This window comes from Narcine bancroftii, chromosome 1, assembly GCF_036971445.1.
Source record: "Narcine bancroftii isolate sNarBan1 chromosome 1, sNarBan1.hap1, whole genome shotgun sequence".
In the NCBI taxonomy this organism is placed as follows: domain Eukaryota; kingdom Metazoa; phylum Chordata; class Chondrichthyes; order Torpediniformes; family Narcinidae; genus Narcine; species Narcine bancroftii.
The window spans coordinates 130,714,929-130,738,862 of record NC_091469.1 but is presented as its reverse complement, the minus strand read 5'-3'; the positions used below and the strand labels follow the sequence as shown (position 1 = coordinate 130,738,862).

The window sequence follows — 23,934 nt, the reverse complement described above, 5'->3', positions numbered from 1 at the left end:
CAGAGGGATGTGCTGTAAGACATCAGGATCAACTGTGGATGGTCTACTGAGTAGGTTGGAAAAGTATTCAGCCCAGCAATTTTTCAGTCCTTCCTGGTCTTTGATCAGGCTTGACTCATCAGATGACAGCAAGCAGGAGCATCCTGGTTTAGAAGGACCATAAACAGACCTTATGGTGCTGAGAAACTCTCTATGACATAGTCAAGGAAGTGCCAGTGTTTGGACCTATCCATCCCTATCTATTCTAAAACTTCTTTCTTAGAAACAACCTCAATCATTAGGATTCTCCACAAAAAAAATTCTGACGTGGCTCTTTTATTTAGAAAGGTTCCAGGAAAAAGAGTTTCTCCCAGTACGAATAAGACAATATACCAAAAAAATAAACACTAGCCCCTTAGAATTTGTGAGGAAGTGACAATGAAGAATAGGAAACAAAAGAGATATTAAACAAATGGAACTCATGGTTTTGTGACAATGGAATCACGTTCACAATCGTCAATACCCACAACAGCCCATGATTACTGTATATCCATGCACCGGTTCACGAATCTAACAAATGTAATGTGAAATATGTAACTACAGACATAGACAAATCCTCTAAAGTTTTCATCTCATATGAAGGGAATATGATATAATCATAAAGCAATCTCTCAATATTGAACAAAAATATTTACATAGGTGTTGAGGAACCAATAGTTGTATTTTCAGTATATGCTGATCAATTCCAAACCACTTGTGTTAAATGACTGCCTATTGTGTAACATTGCAGGTGCCATTCTATTACAGAGCCATCTTTGTTTACAATTTTAAATACAATCACTGCTTGTTATTAATATATTGCATGGAAGTAGCTTGAAGGCTGGTTCTTCCCTCTATTAATGATTCTCACCTTAACTATATTCTGTAATCTTTAATGATGATTTTCTACCACCTGAGTGTTATGTAACAATGGGAGATGTAGCAATAATTATTTCTAATACAGAAATGTAATGCAGAAGAGTTGCATGCTGCACCTCAAAAAGCCACAGTCTAAGTCTTGAAACACTAAGCAAATATTTTGTATCTGTGTTTAACTGGACCAGTGTGTTTAACTGGGCCTGTACCAGCTGCAGACTGAGAAGTAATTTGTTGAAATAAGCACCAAAAGAAAATCCCATGAAACTTGACAAGCGGTTGCTTGGAGCATGTTTCCTCTAGTGTGGGGATATCTAGAATTCAGGGGAAGGTAATGGGCTATCTATTTAAGAAGGAATTTTTCTTTCAAAATCAATGGAAATTTGAATTCTTTACCTCAAAATATTGAAGTGCTGAGTCATTATATATTTTGAAGGCCTGGATTGGTGGATTCTTAGACATTAGGAGAATAAAATATTATCAGTATCAAGCAGAAAAGTGCAACTGAAGCTAATAATCACTGCACTTTAACTTACTGAATGGCGAAGCAAGCTTGAGAGGCCTATTTTAAATTTGGAAATGTTTTGTTGCAGATAAAGTGAGATTTGATGTTAGTCTCATCATTTTCATTTTGACTGGACTCCTTTATAAAATCATGCAGAATTTTTTTTCCTCAAACCTTACAAAATTGTACATAAAAATAACGTGCTCTACTCATTCAAGTTATACCGAACTATTTTCGCAGTCAAATACCTATCACAATGTTTTTCTGATGGTCTTTATCCAGGGTATTGAGGTAATATAACAACTATGGATTGTGATTTTCATAGCTGTTTTCTCCTAATCAAAGCCTAGCTTACTGGACAAAAGCATTTTTTGAAACCCTCAGGTAGGGATATTGTTCATTTTCAACCATAAAACTAAATTCTTATCATCAAATCTATCTGCCTCTATCCCTATGCGAAATTGTTCAGAATTAAGTGTGTGAGTGCCTGAGTGTGAATGATAGACAGAAACTGCAGCACTGAAGTTATATTCAGATTAGTCATGATTTCATTAAAGCGCAACAGACTCCAAGGATTCATTGGCCTAAATCCTACTCCTTATTCAAATGTTCCGATGCATACAACCCTTTCGTGAAGAAGCACTTTCTCAGCTGCACCACCACAAACTAAATGCTGGACTACAGATAAGGCCCATTCCTTAGGGACTGTACATGTCCAAGGTACAATTCCAGATTTCATTTCTTGATCTTCACAACGTTGGGCTTGACAACATAACAGCACTATAGGAAGGTATACAGAGTTCCACTCTTGAGAACTGTTTATTACCCAAAGTCTTCATAACTTGGAAAGGGCAAATGCAGTGTGAGGGAGGGGATTACAGCAACAACTGCGATGGGACAGCAAGCAGACACAGGAAGAGACACATCCAGTCAGCCTCACTGACTCAGTAGTTCCCAGGTCTGCTTGACTTAATCCAGGCCCCAATTGTTGAGAGGACATAGAAGGAAGAGAAGGCACAGGGAAATGTCCCATTTCCATCTGGCAGAAGATGTCTGCAGCCTTGCAGTAGCTGGCAAATCTATCCCCATTCATCCTGCTGGTCTCCAAATGCTCATTTGCATGTACAGGATGTCCACAAGTGTAGAGTCATTACCTGGGGAGGACCTGTTTTTTTTTTGGAGTCCCTTTACCACGAGCATTGTGATAGGTTATAATTTTCTTTTATGTCTCACTAGGCATATTTAAGCACTGGGTCTATGCCAGCTTTCAGAGTATTTCCATAATCCTGTTCCCCTACTTATTTCTCCATAACCTCTCTTTCTCACATGTCCATCAGCTCCCCCAATATTTCTGCTACCCACCTACATTAAGAGCAATTTGCAATAACCAATTTACATACAAAACAAGAGCACCCAGAGGAAACCTATGCAGTCACTGGGAGTATGGGAAAACTCCATACAGGTAGTATATTAATCAGGAACTAACCCTGGATGCTGGAGCTGAGACAATATCAATTTATAACACTGACACTCTGGGGTTAGGAAATCAGCAACTTATCAACTACAGTGGAAATTAGAGTTAATCAATAGATGCTGACCTCTCTGATGCCCAACTCTCATAAGTGATTACAAATAAAGAGAAATCTGAATCTTCACGGGGCTGTGGGGAGAGAGTGGGATCAATGTGGGGACCAACACGGGGCTGTGGGGAGAGAGCATGGTAGTGGGGTCAGTGTGGGGACTGATACAGGGTTGTGGGGAGAGTACGGGGAAGTGGGATTATTTGAGACTGAGGGGAGAGAGGGGACAGTCAGATCAGTTTGAGTATACAGTATACAATTTCCTATAGCCAGTAATCACTTTTTATAAATTGCTGTGATCTTGCTTGCAGACACCAAAACAAATTGATGCTAAAATAATATCATTGTCGTTTCAAAGCAGAACTCCTTCAGTAACAGCAGCCATGCTGGTAGGCAGTTGCTTCTTTGAGGGAGTTGTACACAATTCTTGACCTAGATGGGCCACCTCAGAGTACACTATTACCTGAGCAACAATCATCTAGGTCAGATCAGAATCAGAATTTATTGTCATGAACAAGTCACAAAATTTGTTGTTTTGCAGGAGCATCACAGTACAAACATTTATATAAATTACCTGTTGTGTAAGGAGAAAACATGACCTCCCTGCCCATCTGGAATGTGTGTATTGCTGGTGGTCACATATTCTCCCTGTCAGAAATTTATTCAGAAGTCACATCACCTCTCAATCACTCTGGCCACCTATTAATGCACACCTTGTCATTGGCTAATTTAAAATAATCTTGTGTCATTATTGGCTAGAAGTGCAGATTAGCACTGTATATAACACCAATGCACAGCACACTCTTTCTCTCTGCTTTGTGGTCCAAGCCCTGGACACTGCTCTATGCCAGGTCGATACTGTGGACATCACTGGAAATGTGCCAACCTTTCGACCCTGCCTCCCACATAAGCCTCCACTTTAAATTCCTCCATCTGCTTGTCTAGTAGTCTCTTGAAATTCACCAATGTACCTGCCTCCACCACTGACTCAGGTAGTGCATTCCATGCACCAACCACTCTCTGGGTAAAAAAAACCTTCCTCTAAGATCTCACTTGAACATCCCTCCCATTACCTTAAAGCCATGCCCTCCTGTATTGAGCAGTGGTGCCCTGGGAAGGAGGTGCAGGCTGTCCACTCTATTCCTCTTAATATCTTGTATACCTCTATCATATCTCCTCTCAGGCAGAGTGTTATTTGGATGAGGAGAAAATTCAAACCTCGGAAGTGCAAAGGGACCTGGATGTCCTTGTGCAGGGAAACTTAAAAGTTAATGACCAGGTAGAATTGGTAGTGAAAAAAGCAAATGCTATGTTAGTATTCATTTCAAGAGGAATAATGTATAAGAGTAAAGAGGTATTGATAAGGTTTTATGGGGCACTGGTGAGATCTCATTTGGAGTACTGTGTGCAACTTTGGGCCCCCTATCTTAGAAAAGATTTGATGTTGTTGGAGAGGGTGCAGAGGAAATTTACTAGAATGATTCCTGGAATGCAGGGGCTGGATCTCAGAAATTTCAAAATTTGAAAGGCTTTGACAGAATGGAGGTAGATGTTTCCCTTCGTGGGTGAATCAAGGATATGGGGGCACAGTCTTAAAATTAGAAGTTACCCACTTAAAACAGAGATGAAGAAGAACTTCTTTAGTCAGAGGGTTGTGAATCTACAAACAGCAGTGGAAACCACATCACTGCGAGAAATTAAACAGGAAATTGATAAGTATGTGATTAGTAAGGGTATCAAGGGATATGGGGAAAAGGCTGGAAAATGGAACTAGGTGTGAGCATAGTTCAGCTTAGTGTAGAATCATTGTCAGACTTGAGGGGCCTAGTGGCCTGCTTCTGTTCCTTTATCTTGTGATCTCTTTTCTTTTAAAAATATTTTCATTGAGTTTAACATATAAATTCAACATACAAAGTCTTCTAATGTGTAACAGGTCATATGACATGCATATCATAAATTAAATATAAATGCAAATCAAAAACCTATCCATAATTGTTTATTTCTTTAAAAGATTGAATCCTGTCAAAATGGTAATTAACCATTTATCTCTTTAGCATAATATAATTCAATATAGTACTGGATAGAAAATAAATATGACTAAATTAAACAATCCCTTTATCTAAACAAAGCGCAAATTGTGTCTTAATTAATGATATGATCCATGATAACCATATTTAAACCTATGTTAAACCAATTAATCTAAAATAAAGATAAAAAGAAAAAGAAAGAAAAAAGAAAACAAAAAATAGCTAAAACGAATCTAACCCCTCACTCTAATCAAGGATAACTTGTAAAAATTGTGAAAATAGTGATCAAATAGCATCCTTCAGACACTAGACAGTCTCTGAAGCATCCAAACTTCTTAAATCTTCCTATTTTGATAACAATCTATGAATGGCCCCACATCTTGTCAAAATGAAACTTTGTATCTTTAATGTGGTATCTAATTTTCTCCAAGTTTAAATAGGACATAATATCATGTGACCACTGGGTATGAGTGGGTGGAGAGTCATCCTTCCATTTCATTAGAAATGCTCATCTAGCTATCATTGAGGTAGAAGCTAGAATTTTCTCATGGGTTGAAGTCAAGAGAATATCCTCTTCTTGAGAAAAGCCAAACAAGGTAATGAAAGGGCTAGGTTTTAATTTAATCTTTAAAATCTGAGATAAAGTCTGAAAAATATCTTTTCAAAATTAGGACATTCCCAAAGCATATGAATCAGTGAGGCTTCAAAGATTTTATACTTATCACATAAAGAATCAACATCTCGGTAAAAACAAGATAATTTAACTTTGGACATATGTAACCTATGTACCACATTAAATTGTAACAAACAATGTTGTGCACAAAATGTAGATTCATTAACCAAGTCAAGAGTGAAAAACCAATCTTGTTCTGAAAAAGACATATTCAGATAGTGTTCCCAATCATGTCTCCTCTCATCCTCCTTTTCTCCAAAAAGTAAAGCCCCCTTGATCGCTGTTCATAATGCATACTCTCTAAACCAGGTATCATCCTGGTAAATCTCCTCTGCACCTTTCCAATGCTTCCACATGTTTCCTATAATCAGGCAACCAGAACTGGGCACAGTTCTCCAAGTGTGGTCTAACAGAGTTTTGTAGAGCTACATTAATCCCTGTGGCGGTGCACATCCTCATGGCGAACCGGCCCCGCTTGTATCACCACGTGGCGGGCAGCCATGGGGAAATGGCGTCGTCAGAGGTTTCTTTCTGACTCCAGCATCCCTTCCAGCCCCCACCCTGGGCAGCGATTATGATGTCACAATGCACCAGGTGACTGAGCTCCTGGTGCCCTTAAAGGGAAGTGCTGAATTTGAATAAAAAGTCATTAACGACCCACAACGTGGTGGCTGTGTTTCTTCCACTGCTCACACCACCAGTGGTGACCCTGACGAGCCCAGACATATTTCTGGACTCAAATCACCATGGATTGGGAGTCACGTGATGGAGTAGTGGCCGGTAGGAGAATACAGGCCTTCTCCAGAAAATAAAGTGAAGAAAATACAAAGTTCAAGAAACACAAAGCATAACTAATAAAAGATAGTTGTGGAGAAAAGAAAGAAAATGGCATCCAAGAAGAAAAAGTAAAAACAATGGGAAAAAAAAGGAAAGACGCCTTACCCGCATGAAGAAACAGGGTGCTGTCGTGGAGAAAAGAGCCCACTCCCCAAGGTTGGTGACGACCCCGCAGAGTCGCGAGCTCCCGACTGCTGGTCTGTAAAAATGGCTCTCTGAGCCAAACAGAAGTGCAGAATGCGCACACAAAGGAAAAAGAAAACACCAGCAGGAGGGGGGCCCAGCTGAGGAGTGAACTAACACAACGCGACCAGCTGAGAGACGCCCGACATCAGGGCTCTCAGCTAGATGAAGAGGAAAGCGACAAAAAGGAGGCCCAACAGATGACTAGCCCAGAAGAAGAGACCAACAGCAAGAAGTCATACAAAGACGCCCAGCAAAGTGAGGCAAGCAACTCAACAGGAAAGTCAGAAGAGACACAGATACAAGGAAGAGAAGTAGAAGACACAAACACAGGTGCAAACACAGAAGAGGAAGAAGAAGACCAAGCTCTGCACAGAGAAATAGAAGGTAAAATAGATGGATAGAATATAGATAAAAAAATTTCAGGAACAAATGAGAGCATTAAAAGAATGGTTGATATTAGAATTTAGTGAAATGAAAAGTACAGAAGGAAAAAGTGAGTAGAATAGAGCTGGTCATGACAGAAATAGGGAAAAGATTAGAAAATGTGGAAGAACGAGAAACGGCTGTAGAAATGGAAGTGAATGACTTAAGAAGAAAATTGGAAGAAAGTGAAAAAAAATTAAAGAGTCACAAGATTTGTTAGCTCAGAAAATGGATATAATGGAAAATTACAGAGGGCGAAACAACATAAAAATAGTGGGTCTAAAGGAAGGTGAAGAAGGCACAAATATGAAGAATTTATAAAAGAATGGATCCCAAAGATCCTGGGAATGACAGAAATACAGGGAGGAATGGAAGTAGAAAGGGCTCACAGAACACTAGCTCCGAAACCACAGTCACAACAAAAACCAACATCCATTTTAGTAAAATTTCTGAGATACACGACAAGAGAAAATATACTGGAGAGGGCAAGGAATAAAATTAGAGAAGACAGAAAATCATTGGTATACAAGGGTCAAAAATATTTTTTTTTACCCAGAAATAAGTTTTGAACTCCTAAAGAAGAGGAAGGAGTTTAACACAGCAAAATCGATCCAATGGAAAAAAGGCTATGAATTTATGTTAAGATATCCAGCTGTGCTTAAAATATTTATCCCGGGGGAGCAAAATAGACTGTTTTTGGATCCGGAGAAAGCACGAGAATTTGCAGAATGCCTGCAGGACAGAAGGAGAGATGAAGAGATGTAACAAGAATAAAGAATGACGACAAACTACATATACAGATGTAAAAATAATGTAAAAGTAAGAACAAAAGAAGAGAAAGAAAAGGGAAGAAAGGAAGTAAGGAGGATGAACTTTGTAATATGTGAAGATAAAAGTCTTTTCTGGAGGGGGTTGGGTGGGAGAGAATAACTGTCACTGCGAAATCAGTTGACGCTTGCAAGCGGATTTGCAATCCAAATGGAGAGGGGAGTTGTGGTTGCCCGGCAAGGGAAAAGGGGCAACTCAGAGTGGGGGGGGGGGGGGAACATTTAGGGTTAAGGAAATTTTAGATGTGGGAGTTGTTGAAGTATTTTATGTTTTAAAAGTGTTGTCATACATTGAGTTCAAAAGGGAAAACTGAGAGATGAAAATGGGGAAAAGGGGGAAGGTGGTGGTGAGGAAGCGGAAATGAGGTGTAAACAGAATATGAGATGGCCATGTTGAACTATATGACTATAAATATTAATGGAATACATAAACAAATTAAACAAAAAAGGCTATTAAATTTCCTGAAAAAAAGAAAAAATAGACATGGCATTTGTGCAGGAAACGCATCTAACTGAAGTGGAACATAATAAATTAAGGAGAGACTGGGTAGAGAACATAGCGGCAGCATCATACAATTCAAAAGGCAGAGGTATAGCTATATTAATCAATAAAAATGTACCAATCAAAATGGAGGAGGAAATAATAGATCCATCAGAGAGGTATATAATGATAAAGTGTCAGATATTTTCAGAATTCTGGAATTTGATCAATATATATGCACTTAATGAAGAGGATCAAAAGTTTATGAACGATTTTTTTTGAAGATTGTAGATATGCAGGCGAATATATTGATAGGAGGGGATTTTAATCTTAATTTGGACCCAAAGTTGGATAAAACTGGACAAAAGACTAGCAAAAAAAATAAAGTGGCCAAATTTATGGTTAAATCAATGCAGAAAATGAAACTTATGGATATTGAAGGAGACAGCACCCAAGGGAGAAGGAATACTCATATTATTCGAGTAGGCATAAAACATACTCAAGGATTGATATGTTTTTGTTGTCAGCCCATATTCAAGGGAGAGTTAGGAAAACTGAATATAAAGCTAGATTGCTTTCTGATCACTCACCCCTATTATTAGCAATAGAACTGGAGGACATCCCACCAAGAACATATAGATGGAGGTTAAACTCCATGCTACTTAAAGACAGGAATTTAGAGAATTTATTGAACGCCAAATTAAAACATATTTTGAAATAAATACGGAATCAGTGAAAGACAAATTTATATTATGGGACGCAATGAAAGCCTTCATTAGAGGGCAGATAATAAGTTATGCAACTAAGATGAAAAAGGACTCCAATCGGGAAATAGAAGAGTTGGAAAGGGAGATAGCAAGTACAGAAAAGAACTAGCAACAAGGGAAGATACAACAAAAAGAGAATTGGCGGACAAATAAAATACTAAACTCTAAAAACATATAAGTTGGAGAAAAACAAAGAAAATAAAGCAAAAGTATTATTAGCTAGGAGAAAAAACACACAAAACATTAGCCTAGCAACTTGAAACAGAACAAGCTAAAAGAATTGTATTGGCATCAAGGAAAAAGGACAAAAAGATTACATATAATCCAATGGAGATTAAGGAGAACTTTAAGGAATTTTATGAACAATATATCAAACTGAGAACGATGATAAAATAGAAGAATTTTTAGCTAAAATTGAAATGCCGAAATTGCAAGAAGAGGAACAAAACAAACTGATAAAACCATTTGAAAAAGAGGAAGTACAGGATATATTTAAAAAGCTGCCGAACAATAAAACGCCTGGAGAGGATGGATTCCCAATAGAATTCTATAAAAGATTTAAAGAGTTATTAATTCCTCCTCTCCTGGAAGTAATGAACCAGATAGAAGAAACACAAAACTTGCCAGATTCATGTAAGACAGCAATAAGTACAGTAATACCAAAGACAGGGAAGGATCCATTAACACCAGCATTATATAGACCAACATCTCTACTTAACTCAGATTATAAGATAACAGCAAAATTATTGGCAAACAAATTGGCCGACTGTGTACCAAAAATAGTAAAACAAGATCAAACTGGATTTATTAAGAAAAGACAAACAGCGGATAATGTCTGTAAAGTTATTAATCTAATTCATGCAGTTCAAGGAAATAAGATGCCAACAGTGGCTGTTGCTTTAGATGCAGAAAAAGCCTTTGACAGGGTAGAATGGAATTATTTATTCAAAGTATCACAGAGGCTCAATACCAGAAAAATATATTAATTGGATTAAAGCATTATATAATGGACCATTGGTGAAGGTGACAGTAAATGGATATGTATCAAACCAATTTAAATTAAGTAGGTCAACTAGGCAGGGATGTCCACTATCTCCCTCACTTCGTTTTAGGAATTGAACCATTGGCAGAACTGATAAGAACAGAAAATAAAAGGGATAAAAATAAAGGAGGAGTATAAAATCAGCTTATTTGCAGATGACATCATAGTATACTTAACAGAACCAGAAATATCAATAAATGAACTACATAAGAAATTGAAAGAATATGGAGAAATATTGGGGTACAAGATCAACCCAAATAAAAGTGAAGCGATGCCAATGAGTAATGTGGATTATACAGAATTTAAAAAAGAATCTCCATTTAAATGGTAAACACAAGCAATCCGATACCTAGGTATTAGATAATAATTTAAGCCACCTGTACAAATTAAATTATCAGCCATTAATGAAGAAATTACAGGAAGACTTAGAACATTGGAAAGAATTACCACTAACGTTGATAGGGAGGGTAAATTGCATTAAAATGAATGTCTTCCCAAGGATACAATACCTATTTCAATCGTTACCAATTCCCTTAACAGAGAAATTCTTCAATGAACTAAAGAGAATAATAAGGACATTTTTATGGAAAGGGGGGAAACCGAGGATAGCATTAGATAAATTAACAGAGTGGTACAAACAAGGGGGGTTGCAGTTACCAAACTTTAAAAATTATTATAGAGCAGCACAATTAAGATATTTATCAGATTTTTTTTATCAGACAAGAGAAAAACCAGATTGGTCTAAGATAGAGCTAGATAAAATAGGGGAGAAGGTACCAGAACATATACTTTATAAGTGGGATGAAAAGCTGGTGCAATATAAAAGCTCACCAGTACTGCATAATTTACTCAATATATGGAAGAAGATTCACTTAGAAAGGAAAAAAAACAAATTACCAACTACTAAAATTATTATTGACACAAAATCAACTAATCCCTTTTACAATAGATAACCTTTCTTTTAGAGAATGGGAGAGAAAAGGAATTAAAAGAATAGAAAATAGTTTTTTGAGAAATAATTTATTAACATTTGAACAAATGAAGTACAAATATGGAATAACTCATGGTACAATATTTGCATACCATCAACTGAAAGCCTACTTAAGTCTACTTAAGCCTACTTAAATCCCAGGGGGACCAGAATCCTGGCAGAGGTATTTGCTAGGGCTACTCAGGATCCTTTAAACTAGAATGGTTGGGGGGAGGGAACAAAATAGTACAGAGCAGTAAGGAGAAGGTTAGAATGCAAACAAAGAAAGTTTGTAGTAAGTATTTGAATATGGATGGGCAGGTGATAGAGAAGGGAAATGCTCTGGAAGAAGATGAAGGGCAATTGGCAGGAAAAGTAAATAATGTTGTTCTTAAAGATGAGGGAAAACAGGGATTAAAAATTGGGAAATCTCTGAAATTCATATATTTTAATGCCAGGAGTATTGTAAAAAAGGTGGATGAGCTGAAGGTGTGGATTGATACTTGGAAGTATGATGTGGTAGCGATTAGTGAGACATGGTTTCAGGAGGGATGTGATTGGCAACTGAAAATCCCTGGGTTTCGTTGTTTTAGGTGTGATAAAGTCAGAGGGGCAAGAGGAGTTGGGGTTGCATTGCTTGTCAGGGAGAATATTACAGCGGTGCCTAGGAAGGATAGATTAGAGGGCACATCCACGGAGGCTATTTGGGTGGAACTGAGGAGTAGGAAAGGAGAGGTTACACTTGTAGGGGTGTATTATAGACCACCCGGAGGGGTGTATTATAGACCACCCGGAGGGGACCGAGACCTAGAGGAGCAAATCTGTAGGGAGATAGTAGATATTTGTGATAAGCACAGGGTTGTAATTATGGGAGATTTTAATTTTCCACATATAGATTGGGAAACACATTCTGTGAAAGGACTGGATGGGTTAGAGTTTGTGAAATGTGTGCAAGATAGTTTTTTACAACAATATGTAGAGGTGCCGACCAGAGAAGGAGCAGTGTTAGATCTACTGTTGGCAAATGGGATGGGTCAAGTGACGGAGGTTAGTGTTGGCGAGCACTTCGGGTCCAGTGATCATAATGCCATCAGCTTCAATGTCATTATGGAAAGAGAGAAGTCAGGGCCAAGGATTGAGGTTTTTGATTGGGGAAAAGCTAGATTTGAGGAGATGCGAAAGGACTTGCAGGGTGTGCATTGGGACAATTTGTTTTATGGGCAGGATGTAGTAGAGAGATGGAAGTCTTTTAAAGATCAGATTTTGAGAGTGCAAAAGCTTTATGTTCCTGTTAGGTTAAAAGGAAGGACAAAAGGTTTGAGAGAGCCGTGGTTTTCAAGGAATATTGGAAACTTGGTTCGAAGAAAAAGGGAGGCGTACATTAGATATAAGAAGCATGGAGTTAAGGAGATGTTTGAAAGATACATTGAATGTAAGAGGAATCTTAAGAGAGGAATTAGGAAAGCTAAAAGAAGGTACGAGAAAACTATGGCAAGCAGGGTGAAAACTAATCCAAAAGAGTTCTACAAATATGTTAATGGTAAGAGGAAAGCTAGAGACAAAATTGGTCCCTTAGAAAATCAGAGTGGAAAACTGTGTGTGGAGCCTAGAGAAATGGGGGAGATATTGAACAGTTTCTTTTCTTCGGTATTCACTAAGGAGAAGGATATTGGGAGATGTGAGATAAAAAAAGCAAATTGGGTAAATGTGGGGAATATAGAGATTACAAAAGGTGTAGTTTTAAGGCTTTTGAAAAATATAAAGGTGGATAAGTCTCCGGGACCAGGCGGGATCTTCCCCAGGACATTGAGAGAAGTGAGGGAGGAAATAGCAGAGGCTCTGGCGGTAATTTTCCAAATGTCATTAGATATGGGGATAGTGCCGGAGGATTGGCGCATTGCGCATGTGGTTCCGTTATTTAAAAAGGGTTCAAGGAGGAAGCCTGGCAACGATCGGCCTGTAAGTTTGACGTCTGTGGTAGGTAAATTAATGGAGAAAATTCTTAGAGATAGTACTTATAAACATCTGGAGAGACAGGGTCTGATCAGGAGCACTCAACATGGATTTGTGGGAGGAAGATCATGTTTGACCAATCTGATTGAATTTTTTGAAGAGGTGACTAGGAATGTGGATGAGGGTAGCGCAGTGGATGTTGTCTATATGGACTTCAGTAAGGCCTTCGATAAGGTACCACATGGAAGGTTAGTTAGGAAGGTGCAGTCTTTAGGTATAAATTTTAAGAGAGTCAAATGGATTGAACATTGGCTGAAAGGGAGAGGCCAGAGAGTGGTAGTGGATAATTGTCTGTCAGGTTGGAGGCCGGTGACCAGTGGTGTGCCTCAAGGATCTGTATTGGGTCCATTGTTGTTCGTTATATACATTAATGATCTAGATGATGGGGTGGTGAATTGGATTAGTAAATATGCAGACGATACTAAGATAGGTGGAATAGTGGATAATGAAGAAGGTTTTCAAGGATTGCAGAGGGATTTGGGCTGCTTAGAAAAGTGGGCTGAAAAATGGCAGATGGAATTTAATGCTGATAAGTGTGAGGTGCTTCATTTTGGTAAGAAGAATCAGAATAGGACATACGTGGTAAATGGGAGAGCATTGAGGAATACAGAAGAGCAGAAAGATTTAGGAGTAACGGTACATCGTTCCCTGAAGGTAGAAACTCACGTGAATAGGGTGGTGAAGAAGGCTTTTAGTATGCTGGCCTTTATCAATCATTGCATGGAATATAGGAGTTGGGAGGTGATGTTGAGATTGTATAAGACGTTGGTGCAGCCTAATTTGGAGTTCTGTGTGCAGTTCTGGTCGCCTAATTATAGGAAGGATATAAACAGAGTGGAGAGAGTGCAGAGAAGGTTTACCAGAATGTTACCTGGGTTTAAGCATCTAGAGTATAGGGAGAGATTGGACAGATTAGGTCTTTATTCTTTGGAGCGTAGAAGGTTGAGAGGGGATTTGATAGAAGTATTTAAGATTATGAAAGGGATAGACAGATAGTGGATAGACTATTTCCGTTAAGAGGAGGAAAGATTAAAACAAGAGGACATGAGTTAAGAATTAAGGGGCAGAGGTTTAGAGGTAACATGAGGGGGAACTTCTTTACTCAGAGAGTGGTAGCCGTGTGGAATGATCTTCCGGGAGAAATAGTGGCGGCGGAGTCAATTGTATTATTTAAGAAAAGGTTGGACAGTTATATGGATGAGAAGAAGATGGAGGGTTATGGGCATTGTGCAGGGAGGTGGGACTAGAAAGGGGTGTTTGGTTCGGTGCGGACTAGAAGGGCCTAATGGCCTGTTTCCATGCTGTAATTATTATGTTATATGTTATGTTAAAGGATAGATTGGGAAACAGACTAACATTACCAAAAGGAAGCAACTTTGAATATGTCATTACAGAAACAGTGATAATAAATATTTATAACAAAGATGTACATCAAGCTGCAAGAGAAGGAAAATGATGAAATAAGCTATAAATGCAAACAAAAGAGGGAAAAAGATTTAAACAAAGATAAAAAAAAATGAAACATGGGAAAAGTTATGCTCTGGAACTATGAAGAATATAATAAACACAAGGTTACGAATGATACAGTATAATGGGTTACACAGGTTATATATCACACTCCAAAAGTTTTTTAAAAATGGGATCCAACATTATCAGATAAATGTTTTTGCTGTAAGAAGGAAATGGGGACAACAGTACATGCAATTTGGGCATGTGAGAAAGTGAAAAAGATTTGGGAAGATCTAAATCAGGTATTAAATAAAATCACAAAAAACAACATACCAAAAAATCCAGAGATCTTTCTTCTAAGTAATATAAGAAGTAAAGAATTAGGCCTCAAACTGGATGAAGCGCAAAAAAGATTTATTATGATAGCCTTAGCTGTAGCAAAAAAATGTATAATGTCAACTTGGAAATCAGAAGAAAGCCTGAGAGTACAGGAATGGTACATGGAAATTCATAAATGTATTCCATTGGAAAAAAAACATACAATTTAAAAAATAAAGTCACGTTATTTGAACAAATTTGGGAACCGTACATGGAACATAACAGAGAGGGCTTGCCTCCACCCCCTAAAATGACTTGATCCAGTGTGTAAAAGTAGATGACACAATTTTCATTGTGTGATGACATTGTTTAATGGTTTTATTTTATTGTATATGTTGAACGCTTAATGGGTTTGGAGGGGGGTGGGAAGGGGGGGGGAGGGAAGTTGGGGGGGGGGGTAAAAGGGGAGAAAATGCCACTGTGTACATTTAAGAGGGAAATGTTTCTATGTATTTTGATTGATATGGTTCACAGTGTGAAAAATAATTTTTTTTTTAAAAAAACATGGATTCAGCAGAGGTTAATGCTGTCTCCATCAAGCTTCCCCCTTTTTGGATCCACCGACCGAGAACGTGGTTCGGGCAGGCGGAAGCACAACTTCAACTCCACAACATCTCCTCAGACACCACGGTGTTCTATCATGTCATGAGCGCTCTGGACCAAGATACAGCAGCGAGGGTGGACGACATCATCCACCACCCCCCAGCTACGGGCAAGTACACCGCCCTCAAAGACCTGCTGCTTGGAACTTTCGGGTTAACTCCCTACCAACGGGCTTCCAGGCTCCTTCACCTAGATGGACTTGGGGACCGTAGTCCATCGGCGCTGATGGAGGAAATGCTGGCCCTGGTGGAAGAACACAAGCCTTGTTTTCTCTTCCACCAGATATTCCAGGAACAGATGCCAGAGGACATACAGCTGCTCCTCACAGATGAAGACTTCTCAAACCTGAGGAGAGCAGCAGCCCTTGCGGATACCCTCTGGCACACAAAAAGGGAGAATGAGGCAGCCCTCAACCTGGTGGCACGACCAGGAGCCAGCCGACCTGAAGCCGCTCCCAAGACCAAGCCAGAGGAGGGCCAGTCGTCCTGGTGTTTCTACCACCAGTGCTGGGGAGCGCAAGTCTGTAAGTGCCACCAGCCCTGTGGGTTTTAGGGAAATGACCAAGCCATCGCCGTTGATGGCTGCGACGACTGGCCACACAAACAGCCTCCTTCAAGTGATGGCCAGATCCACCTGTCGCTGACTCCTGGTGGACACAGGGGCTGAGCTCAGCATCCTTCCCCCCACAGAGACTCGCACCCGATCTTGAGGTCCTACGCTGCGGGCGGCCAACGGCTCCACCATGAGGACCTAAGGCACACGCAGGGCACAGATCCAGATTGGGAAAAAATTCCACTGGAGGTTTGTCCTAGCTTCCGTGGGCACTGCGCTGTTAGGGCCGACTTCTTCAGAGCTCGCGGCCTACTGGTTGACATGAAGGGCAAAAGACTGGTCAACGCCTGAACATTCCACTCCACCCAAACTGACACAGCAGAAGCCCGCAGGTCTTGCGGACTGCCATCTCGGTCCTCAAACTCAAGGATGTCCAGGTGCCCAGCAGCCCGGACACATTGCTCTGCGATGTCTCAACAGATACGCCACGCCTGGTGGTCCCGCCACACTGGAGGGCGAAGGTCTTCAGTCTGATCCATGACCTCGCTCATCCAGCAGTAAAGACAATCATGCAGATGGTCGCGGTGCTGCTTGTGTGGCACAGACTGAAGAAGGAAGTGGCGGAACTGGCCAGGAACTGTATCAGGTGCCAGACCTCCAAGGTCTAGCGACACACGCTAGCCCCCATCCAGAACTTCGACCCAGCAGTTTGCAGATTCCAACACATCCACGTTGATGCCATCGGGCCCCTGCCAGTGTCCAAGGAGGCTCGTTACCTCTTCACGGTGGTGGATCGGGCCACAAGATGGCTGGAACCTATCCCGATTAAGAAGGCCTCTGCGGAGACATGTGCCAGGACTCTGGTCAGCCAATGGATCGCCTGTTTCGGAGTCCTGGCGCACATCACTAGCGACAGAGGGCGCAGTTCACGTCTGCCCTGTGGACTCAGATGGCGAAGCTCCTGGGGGACAAGCCCCACCACACCACAGCATACCACCCACAGTCCAACAGGTTGGTGGAGAGGTTCCACAGGCACCTGAAGGCATCGTTGATGGCCAGGCTCTCTGGACCAGACTGGGCGGACAAACTACCCTGGGTCCTACTTGGGATTAGGACAGCACCCAAGGAGGACCTGCAGACTTCAGCAGCGGAGATGGTGTATGGCGCACTGCTTTCCCTGCCGGGTGAGTTTTTCGGCCCAGACCCTGACACCATGGTCACCGACAAAAACATGCTGGTGGACCTACGCAGGCAATTGGCCTCCCGAGCTCCCCCACCACCAGCACGCCACCCGGCCATTTCATCTCCCCAAAGAGCTCAACTCAGCCCAGTTCGTTTTTGTGTGGAGGGGACCACAAGGTGCACCGCTGCAGTGACTGTACGAGGGGCCATACAAAGTCTTGCACCAGTCCAGCGGAACCTTCACCCTGGACGTTGGGGGGGGGGAAGAGAGGAACTTTTTACGGTGGACGTATCACAGCCAGTGCAGACGGCCATGCCTAAGCGCCGGGGCCAGCCACCAAAGTGACAGGACGCATAGCCAGTTCTGGGGGGGGGGGGGGGTTGGGGTTGTGTAGCAGCGCACATCCTCATGGCGAACCGGTCCCGCTTGTATCACCACGTGGCGGGGCAGCCATGGGGAAATGGCGTCATCAGAGGTTTCTCTGACTCCAGCATCCCTTCCAGCCCCCACCCTGGGCAGCGATGATGACGTCACAATGCACCAGGTGACTGAGCTCATGCTGCCCTTAAAGGGGCGTCTGAATTGGAATAAAAACAGTCGTTAATGACCCTCAACGTGGTGGCTGTGTTTCTTCCATTGCTCACATCCCCTTCTTTATTGTGATAGCCTAGTTGAGGCAATGAAAGTAGCAAAGAAGATCAGAGGAAATAAAAGTACAATAAAAAATGGATAAGGATAATAATGTCCTGACTGGTTAAAAATAATTTGCTTTCATTTTCAAAGTAAACACTGTACTAGACTCTTAGATAATTTAATTTTTTTTATTTATTAATCTACTTAAAAATAGTTTATGTTAATTATATATCGTGCATTAAACTCATGATAAAACAAGAAATTAATGTTGGACGGTTAGATACAAATTTATGGCAATGTCAATGTAAATTAGCAAAATGAAATATGTTGCTTCAATTATTTTATTTAGACATACTGCACGATAAGAGGGCTTCTCGGCCCACAATGTCAATTACACCAAATTAACCTATTAACCTACAACCCCAGTACGTTTTGAACAATAGGAGGAAGCTGGAGCCCCCCCCAGGATGAAACGCACGCATACACAGGGAGAATGTCCTAACTCCTTACCGTCAGGGTCAGATTTGGACCCCAGTCGCTGGTAATGTACCAGTGTTGCGCTAATCATGCTACCCTCTACACTAACTGTGCCACTGCAGTAAACACCATTACAGCATGATTGGTTGTTATCGACTGGATATGTTTCCCGAGACCAATCCTACCCATAGCCCCTTGGTGGGTGCCCCTTTCCTTTGGCTCTGATCAGTCAAGGAGGTGAATGCTTGTTTGATAGTTTTCCGATCTTTAGCTATTAAAAGCCTGATTGTTTCACTACTCAGCGTTTTGTGAATTAGTGATGGTACATCAACCACCCTCCACACTAACCATGTCACCCTCTATGCTAACTGTGCCACCCTGAGGCTAAAAATCATTGAATCTTGGCGCTACTTCATACTTAAATATATTAATTGTTACCTCACCTCTTCAAAGTAGAGTTGCCCAAGTAGAAACTGTGCTTGCCAATCTCCATCGTTTATCCTTTTCCTTAAGAAGGCATCAGCTTTTCTCACCTCTGTCACATGTTTGAAGTTTGAAACTGAACATAAAGCACAAAAATATGAATCCATTCCACCAGAACCTACAATGCTTGATGTATGTTTTAATCTCCACTTAAAATCAACAAAAGTATCATTCTGCAGGTGCTGTGTGCATTATTTGACTTATGGTGAACCTCCAATCTCAGTAGTGCATCTGTGTGGAGAACCTAATTTGCAGAGACAAGGAAATATTCTCTACATAGAGCAGGTCACCACAGTCACCATTACTGGCAGAAAGATGCAATGCCTGGCTCTGTACTAATATACAACATGACATGTTCAACATAGAAGTAACAACTGATTTTGAACCACCACCTGGAAATGGGAAAATACCTTAGATTCCACCTGCTTTGCCGGTTATTCAGCACTGTGTATCCATCATCTTCTAAGCGAGGAAGAACAATCCCATGGTGAGCAGATTTCCATCTCTGTTTCTATTCTCCCACTTCTCAATTCACCATCCCCATGAACCATGCTTACCAATCTCCTGCTCCTGACCCATGTTTTTTCTTTCTTTGGCTTGGCTTCGCGGACGAAGATTTATGGAGGGGGTAAAAAGTCCACGTCAGCTGCAGGCTCGTTTGTGGCTGACCAGTCCGATGCGGGACAGGCAGACACGATTGCAGCGGTTGCAAGGGAAAATTGGTTGGTTGGGGTTGGGTGTTGGGTTTTTCCTCCTTTGCCTTTTGTCAGTGAGGTGGGCTCTGCGGTCTTCTTCAAAGGAGGCTGCTGCCCGCCAAACTGTGAGGCGCCAAGATGCACGGTTTGAGGCGTTATCAGCCCACTGGCGGTGGTCAATGTGGCAGGCACCAAGAGATTTCTTTAGGCAGTCCTTGTACCTTTTCTTTGGTGCACCTCTGTCACGGTGGCCAGTGGAGAGCTCGCCATATAATACGATCTTGGGAAGGCGATGGTCCTCCATTCTGGAGACGTGACCCATCCAGCGCAGCTGGATCTTCAGCAGCGTGGACTCGATGCTGTCGACCTCTGCCATCTCGAGTACCTCGACGTTAGGGGTGTGAGCGCTCCAATGGATGTTGAGGATGGAGCGGAGACAACGCTGGTGGAAGCGTTCTAGGAGCCGTAGGTGGTGCCGGTAGAGGACCCATGATTCGGAGCCGAACAGGAGTGTGGGTATGACAACGGCTCTGTATACGCTTATCTTTGTGAGGTTTTTCAGTTGGTTGTTTTTCCAGACTCTTTTGTGTAGTCTTCCAAAGGCGCTATTTGCCTTGGCGAGTCTGTTGTCTATCTCATTGTCGATCCTTGCATCTGATGAAATGGTGCAGCCGAGATAGGTAAACTGGTTGACCGTTTTGAGTTTTGTGTGCCCGATGGAGATGTGGGGGGGCTGGTAGTCATGGTGGGGAGCTGGCTGATGGAGGACCTCAGTTTTCTTCAGGCTGACTTCCAGGCCAAACATTTTGGCAGTTTCCGCAAAGCAGGACGTCAAGCGCTGAAGAGCTGGCTCTGAATGGGCAACTAAAGCGGCATCATCTGCAAAGAGTAGTTCACGGACAAGTTTCTCTTGTGTCTTGGTGTGAGCTTGCAGGCGCCTCAGATTGAAGAGACTGCCATCCGTGCGGTACCGGATGTAAACAGCGTCTTCATTGTTGGGGTCTTTCATGGCTTGGTTCAGCATCATGCTGAAGAAGATTGAAAAGAGGGTTGGTGCGAGAACACAGCCTTGCTTCACGCCATTGTTAATGGAGAAGGGTTCAGAGAGCTCATTGCTGTATCTGACCCGACCTTGTTGGTTTTCGTGCAGTTGGATAATCATGTTGAGGAACTTTGGGGGACATCCGATGCGCTCTAGTATTTGCCAAAGCCCTTTCCTGCTCACGGTGTCGAAGGCTTTGGTGAGGTCAACAAAGGTGATGTAGAGTCCTTTGTTTTGTTCTCTACACTTTTCTTGGAGCTGTCTGAGGGCAAAGACCTCATGTACAAACAGCAATAATGTACAAACGGAAAATATGTACTTTTTAAAAATACTGATCGCTATTAAGAAAAATCTAATCAACCTAGATGTAGCTGAAATCAGCAAAATTACAAATTGAAAATAGAAAAATTTAAAGATCTAAACATAGGCACTGTATGTATTGTGGAGGGTTGGGCTGTCACGTGACAGTACTGCCCATTATCTGGTCAAAAGACTCAACACCTGCCAATCAAGGTTTGGCTCCGCCCCATTCAGCAGTGTAGTGTGTGTGTGTGTGTGTGTGTGTGTGTGTGTGTGTGTGTGTGTGTGTGTGTGTGTTTTATCTCTGTTGCGAACTTCCTATACGCATCTTCTGTAAATAAAATCATTTACTGTCAGACTGTGTTCAGAGTCCTTGCTTTTGAGACCCATTGAATCTGTTCCCTCATGCACAACAAGGTAGAAGCCATAAAATAGACACTTTCTATTCACAGGAACATAAAAAGTTACAGACTATTTAAAAAAAAACCATATTTTCTATTCACAGCGACATGTTATAGACTATTCAGCCCTTTAAGCCCTTCTGCTAGGCAATCAGGTGACACTTTAATTCTATTTATTTGCATTGGTTTTGCCTGATAAAAACCTATGAATGTCAAATAGAAAAGTCTTAGTCAACTTTATATGAATGTTCCATTCATATAACCTCAACAGCTTCCTGGAGGAAATGGTTTCATTATCCTATACACGATGAAGTACTTCCCAACCCACTTTGGCCGCAACTCTCCAACACCCCCCAAGACCTTTCTCCCACTTCCATATTTCTTCCTCCTCCTGGACACCTCCTGCTGGCCAGTTGCCTGTTCTGGATCTTTTTATCTCCAACTGGCGCCGGGACATCAACTTCATTATCCCTCTCTCCTACTCCAACTTTACCTCTTCAGAATGCTCCACCCTCCACTCTTTCCGCAACAACTCTAACCTCACTATCAAACCCGCAGACAACATTGGTGTTGTTATAATCTGGTGCACTGACCTCTACCTTGCTGAGGCCAGTCAACAGCTCTCAGGCACCTCCTCCTATCAACCCCTCCCACAGGACCCCGCTATCACCCATCAAGCCACCATTTCCAATACCATCTCTCAACTCATCGACTCTGGGCACCTCACCCCCCATGGCCACCAACCTCATACTACCAATTTCTACCTTCTACCCAAGATACATAAACCCAACCATCCAGGCAGATCCATTGTCTCTGCTTGCTCTTGCCCCACAGAACTAATTTCATCCTACCTTGACTACATCTTTTCTCCCCGAGTTCAATCCCTCCTGACCTACAACTGCGTCACCTCACACACTGTCCACCTCCTCCAAGACTTCAGATTCCCTGAATGAAAGGCTGCCTCATCTTTATGATGGATGTCCAATCCCTTTACACCTCCATTTCCCACATCGAAGGCCTCAAAGAACTTTGCTTTTTCCTGGACCTCAGATCTGAGCAATCACCTCCACCCTTCTCCACCTGGCAGAACTTGTCCTCACCCTTAACAATTTTTCCTTTAACTCATCACACTACCTCCAGATTAAGGGAGTAGCCATGGATACCTGCATGGGTCCAAGCCTTGCCTGCCTGTTTGTGGGTTTTGTGGAGCAAAACATACTACAAGCCTACACAGACAAGACCCTCCCCCTAATTCTTTCCTCCAGTACATTGACAACTACATCGGGGCGGTCTCATGCACCTGCGATGAGCTCATCAATTTTGCGGCCAATTTCGACCTGGACCTCAAGCTCACCTGGTCCATCTATGATGATACACTCCCTTTTCTGGATCTCTCTGTCTGCATCTCAGGATAGACTCTCTACTGACATTTATTACCAACCCTCTAACTCCCACAACTACTTGTCCTCTCACCCTGTCCTCTGCAAGGACTCCATCCCCCTTCTCTCAATGTATCCATCTCCACCGCATCTGCTCCCAAGATGAGGTGTTCCAGTCCAAAGCCTCTGAAATGTCTGCCTTCTTTCACAAACATGGCTTCCCTTCCACCACCATTAACTCGGCCCTAACCCACATCTCCTCCATTCCCTGCTCATCTTCCCTAGTCCCCCCATCCCTAGAAACAATAAACATGGAATTCCCCTCGTCCTCTCCTACCACCCCATCAGCCTCTGCATCCAACACATTTTCCGCTGGAACTTCCGGCACTTATTACAGGACCCCACCACCAGACACATTTTTCCTTCTCCTCCCCTCTCAGCCTTCCATTGGGACCACTTCCTCCATGACTCCCTTGTGCACTCTTCCCTCCCCACCCATCACCACCCCCCCACCCCGGCACCTTCCACTGTGGTTGTAGGAGGTGTAATACCTGCACCCACACCTCCTCCCTCATCACGGTCCGAGGTCCCAAACAGATCTTTCAGGTGAAGCAACACTTCACCTGTACCTCCAAAAAACTCATTTACTGTATCCGGTGCACCCTCTGTGGCCTTCTCGACATCGGAGAGACTGGTCGCAGATTAGGAGATTGCTTCACCCAGCACCTCCTCTCCGTCCGCAACAAAAGTGACTATTTCAATTCTGAGTCACACTCTCAAGCTCACATCTGTCCATGGCCTTTCACACTACCCCACCCTGAACTCCCGCAGATTGGAGGAACAACACCTCATTTTTCGTCTGGACGCCCTCCAGCCCCAGGGCATGAACACTGCATTCCACTCATCAGCTGGCCTTTTCCCCTTCCCCCCTTTTAACTAGTTATTCCAGATCCTATTTCCTTTCTCTCTCCACCTATCCTAGACTCCTCCCCCTCCCTTCCTGAGGTGTTCTCCCCCACCTATCATTTCCCACCCCCCTCCCCTTTTTGTTCAGACATCTCTCAGGTTCCCCCACACCTATTATGAAGGGCTTGTCCGAAACATTGATGTATCTTCACCTTTGCTACATAAAGG

The 23,934-nt window shown here is 42.2% G+C and overlaps 1 protein-coding gene across 8 annotated transcripts in view; it reads right to left on the bottom strand.

Moving 5' to 3' along the window:
* The window catches only part of lrp2bp (LRP2 binding protein), a 95,051-nt gene that overhangs the window by 45,508 nt on the left and 25,609 nt on the right, over positions 1-23,934 (bottom strand). For 6 of the 8 annotated variants that reach the window (XM_069939686.1, XM_069939675.1, XM_069939696.1 and 3 more), the window contains one exon: positions 18,944-19,059. In XM_069939686.1, coding sequence (XP_069795787.1) covers positions 18,944-19,059 — 116 coding nt within the window. Of the gene's footprint in view, positions 1-1,290; positions 1,316-3,553; positions 3,628-18,943; positions 19,060-23,934 lie in introns of those variants that run through there. The other 2 variants (XM_069939727.1, XM_069939695.1) reach the window with 2 other exon arrangements.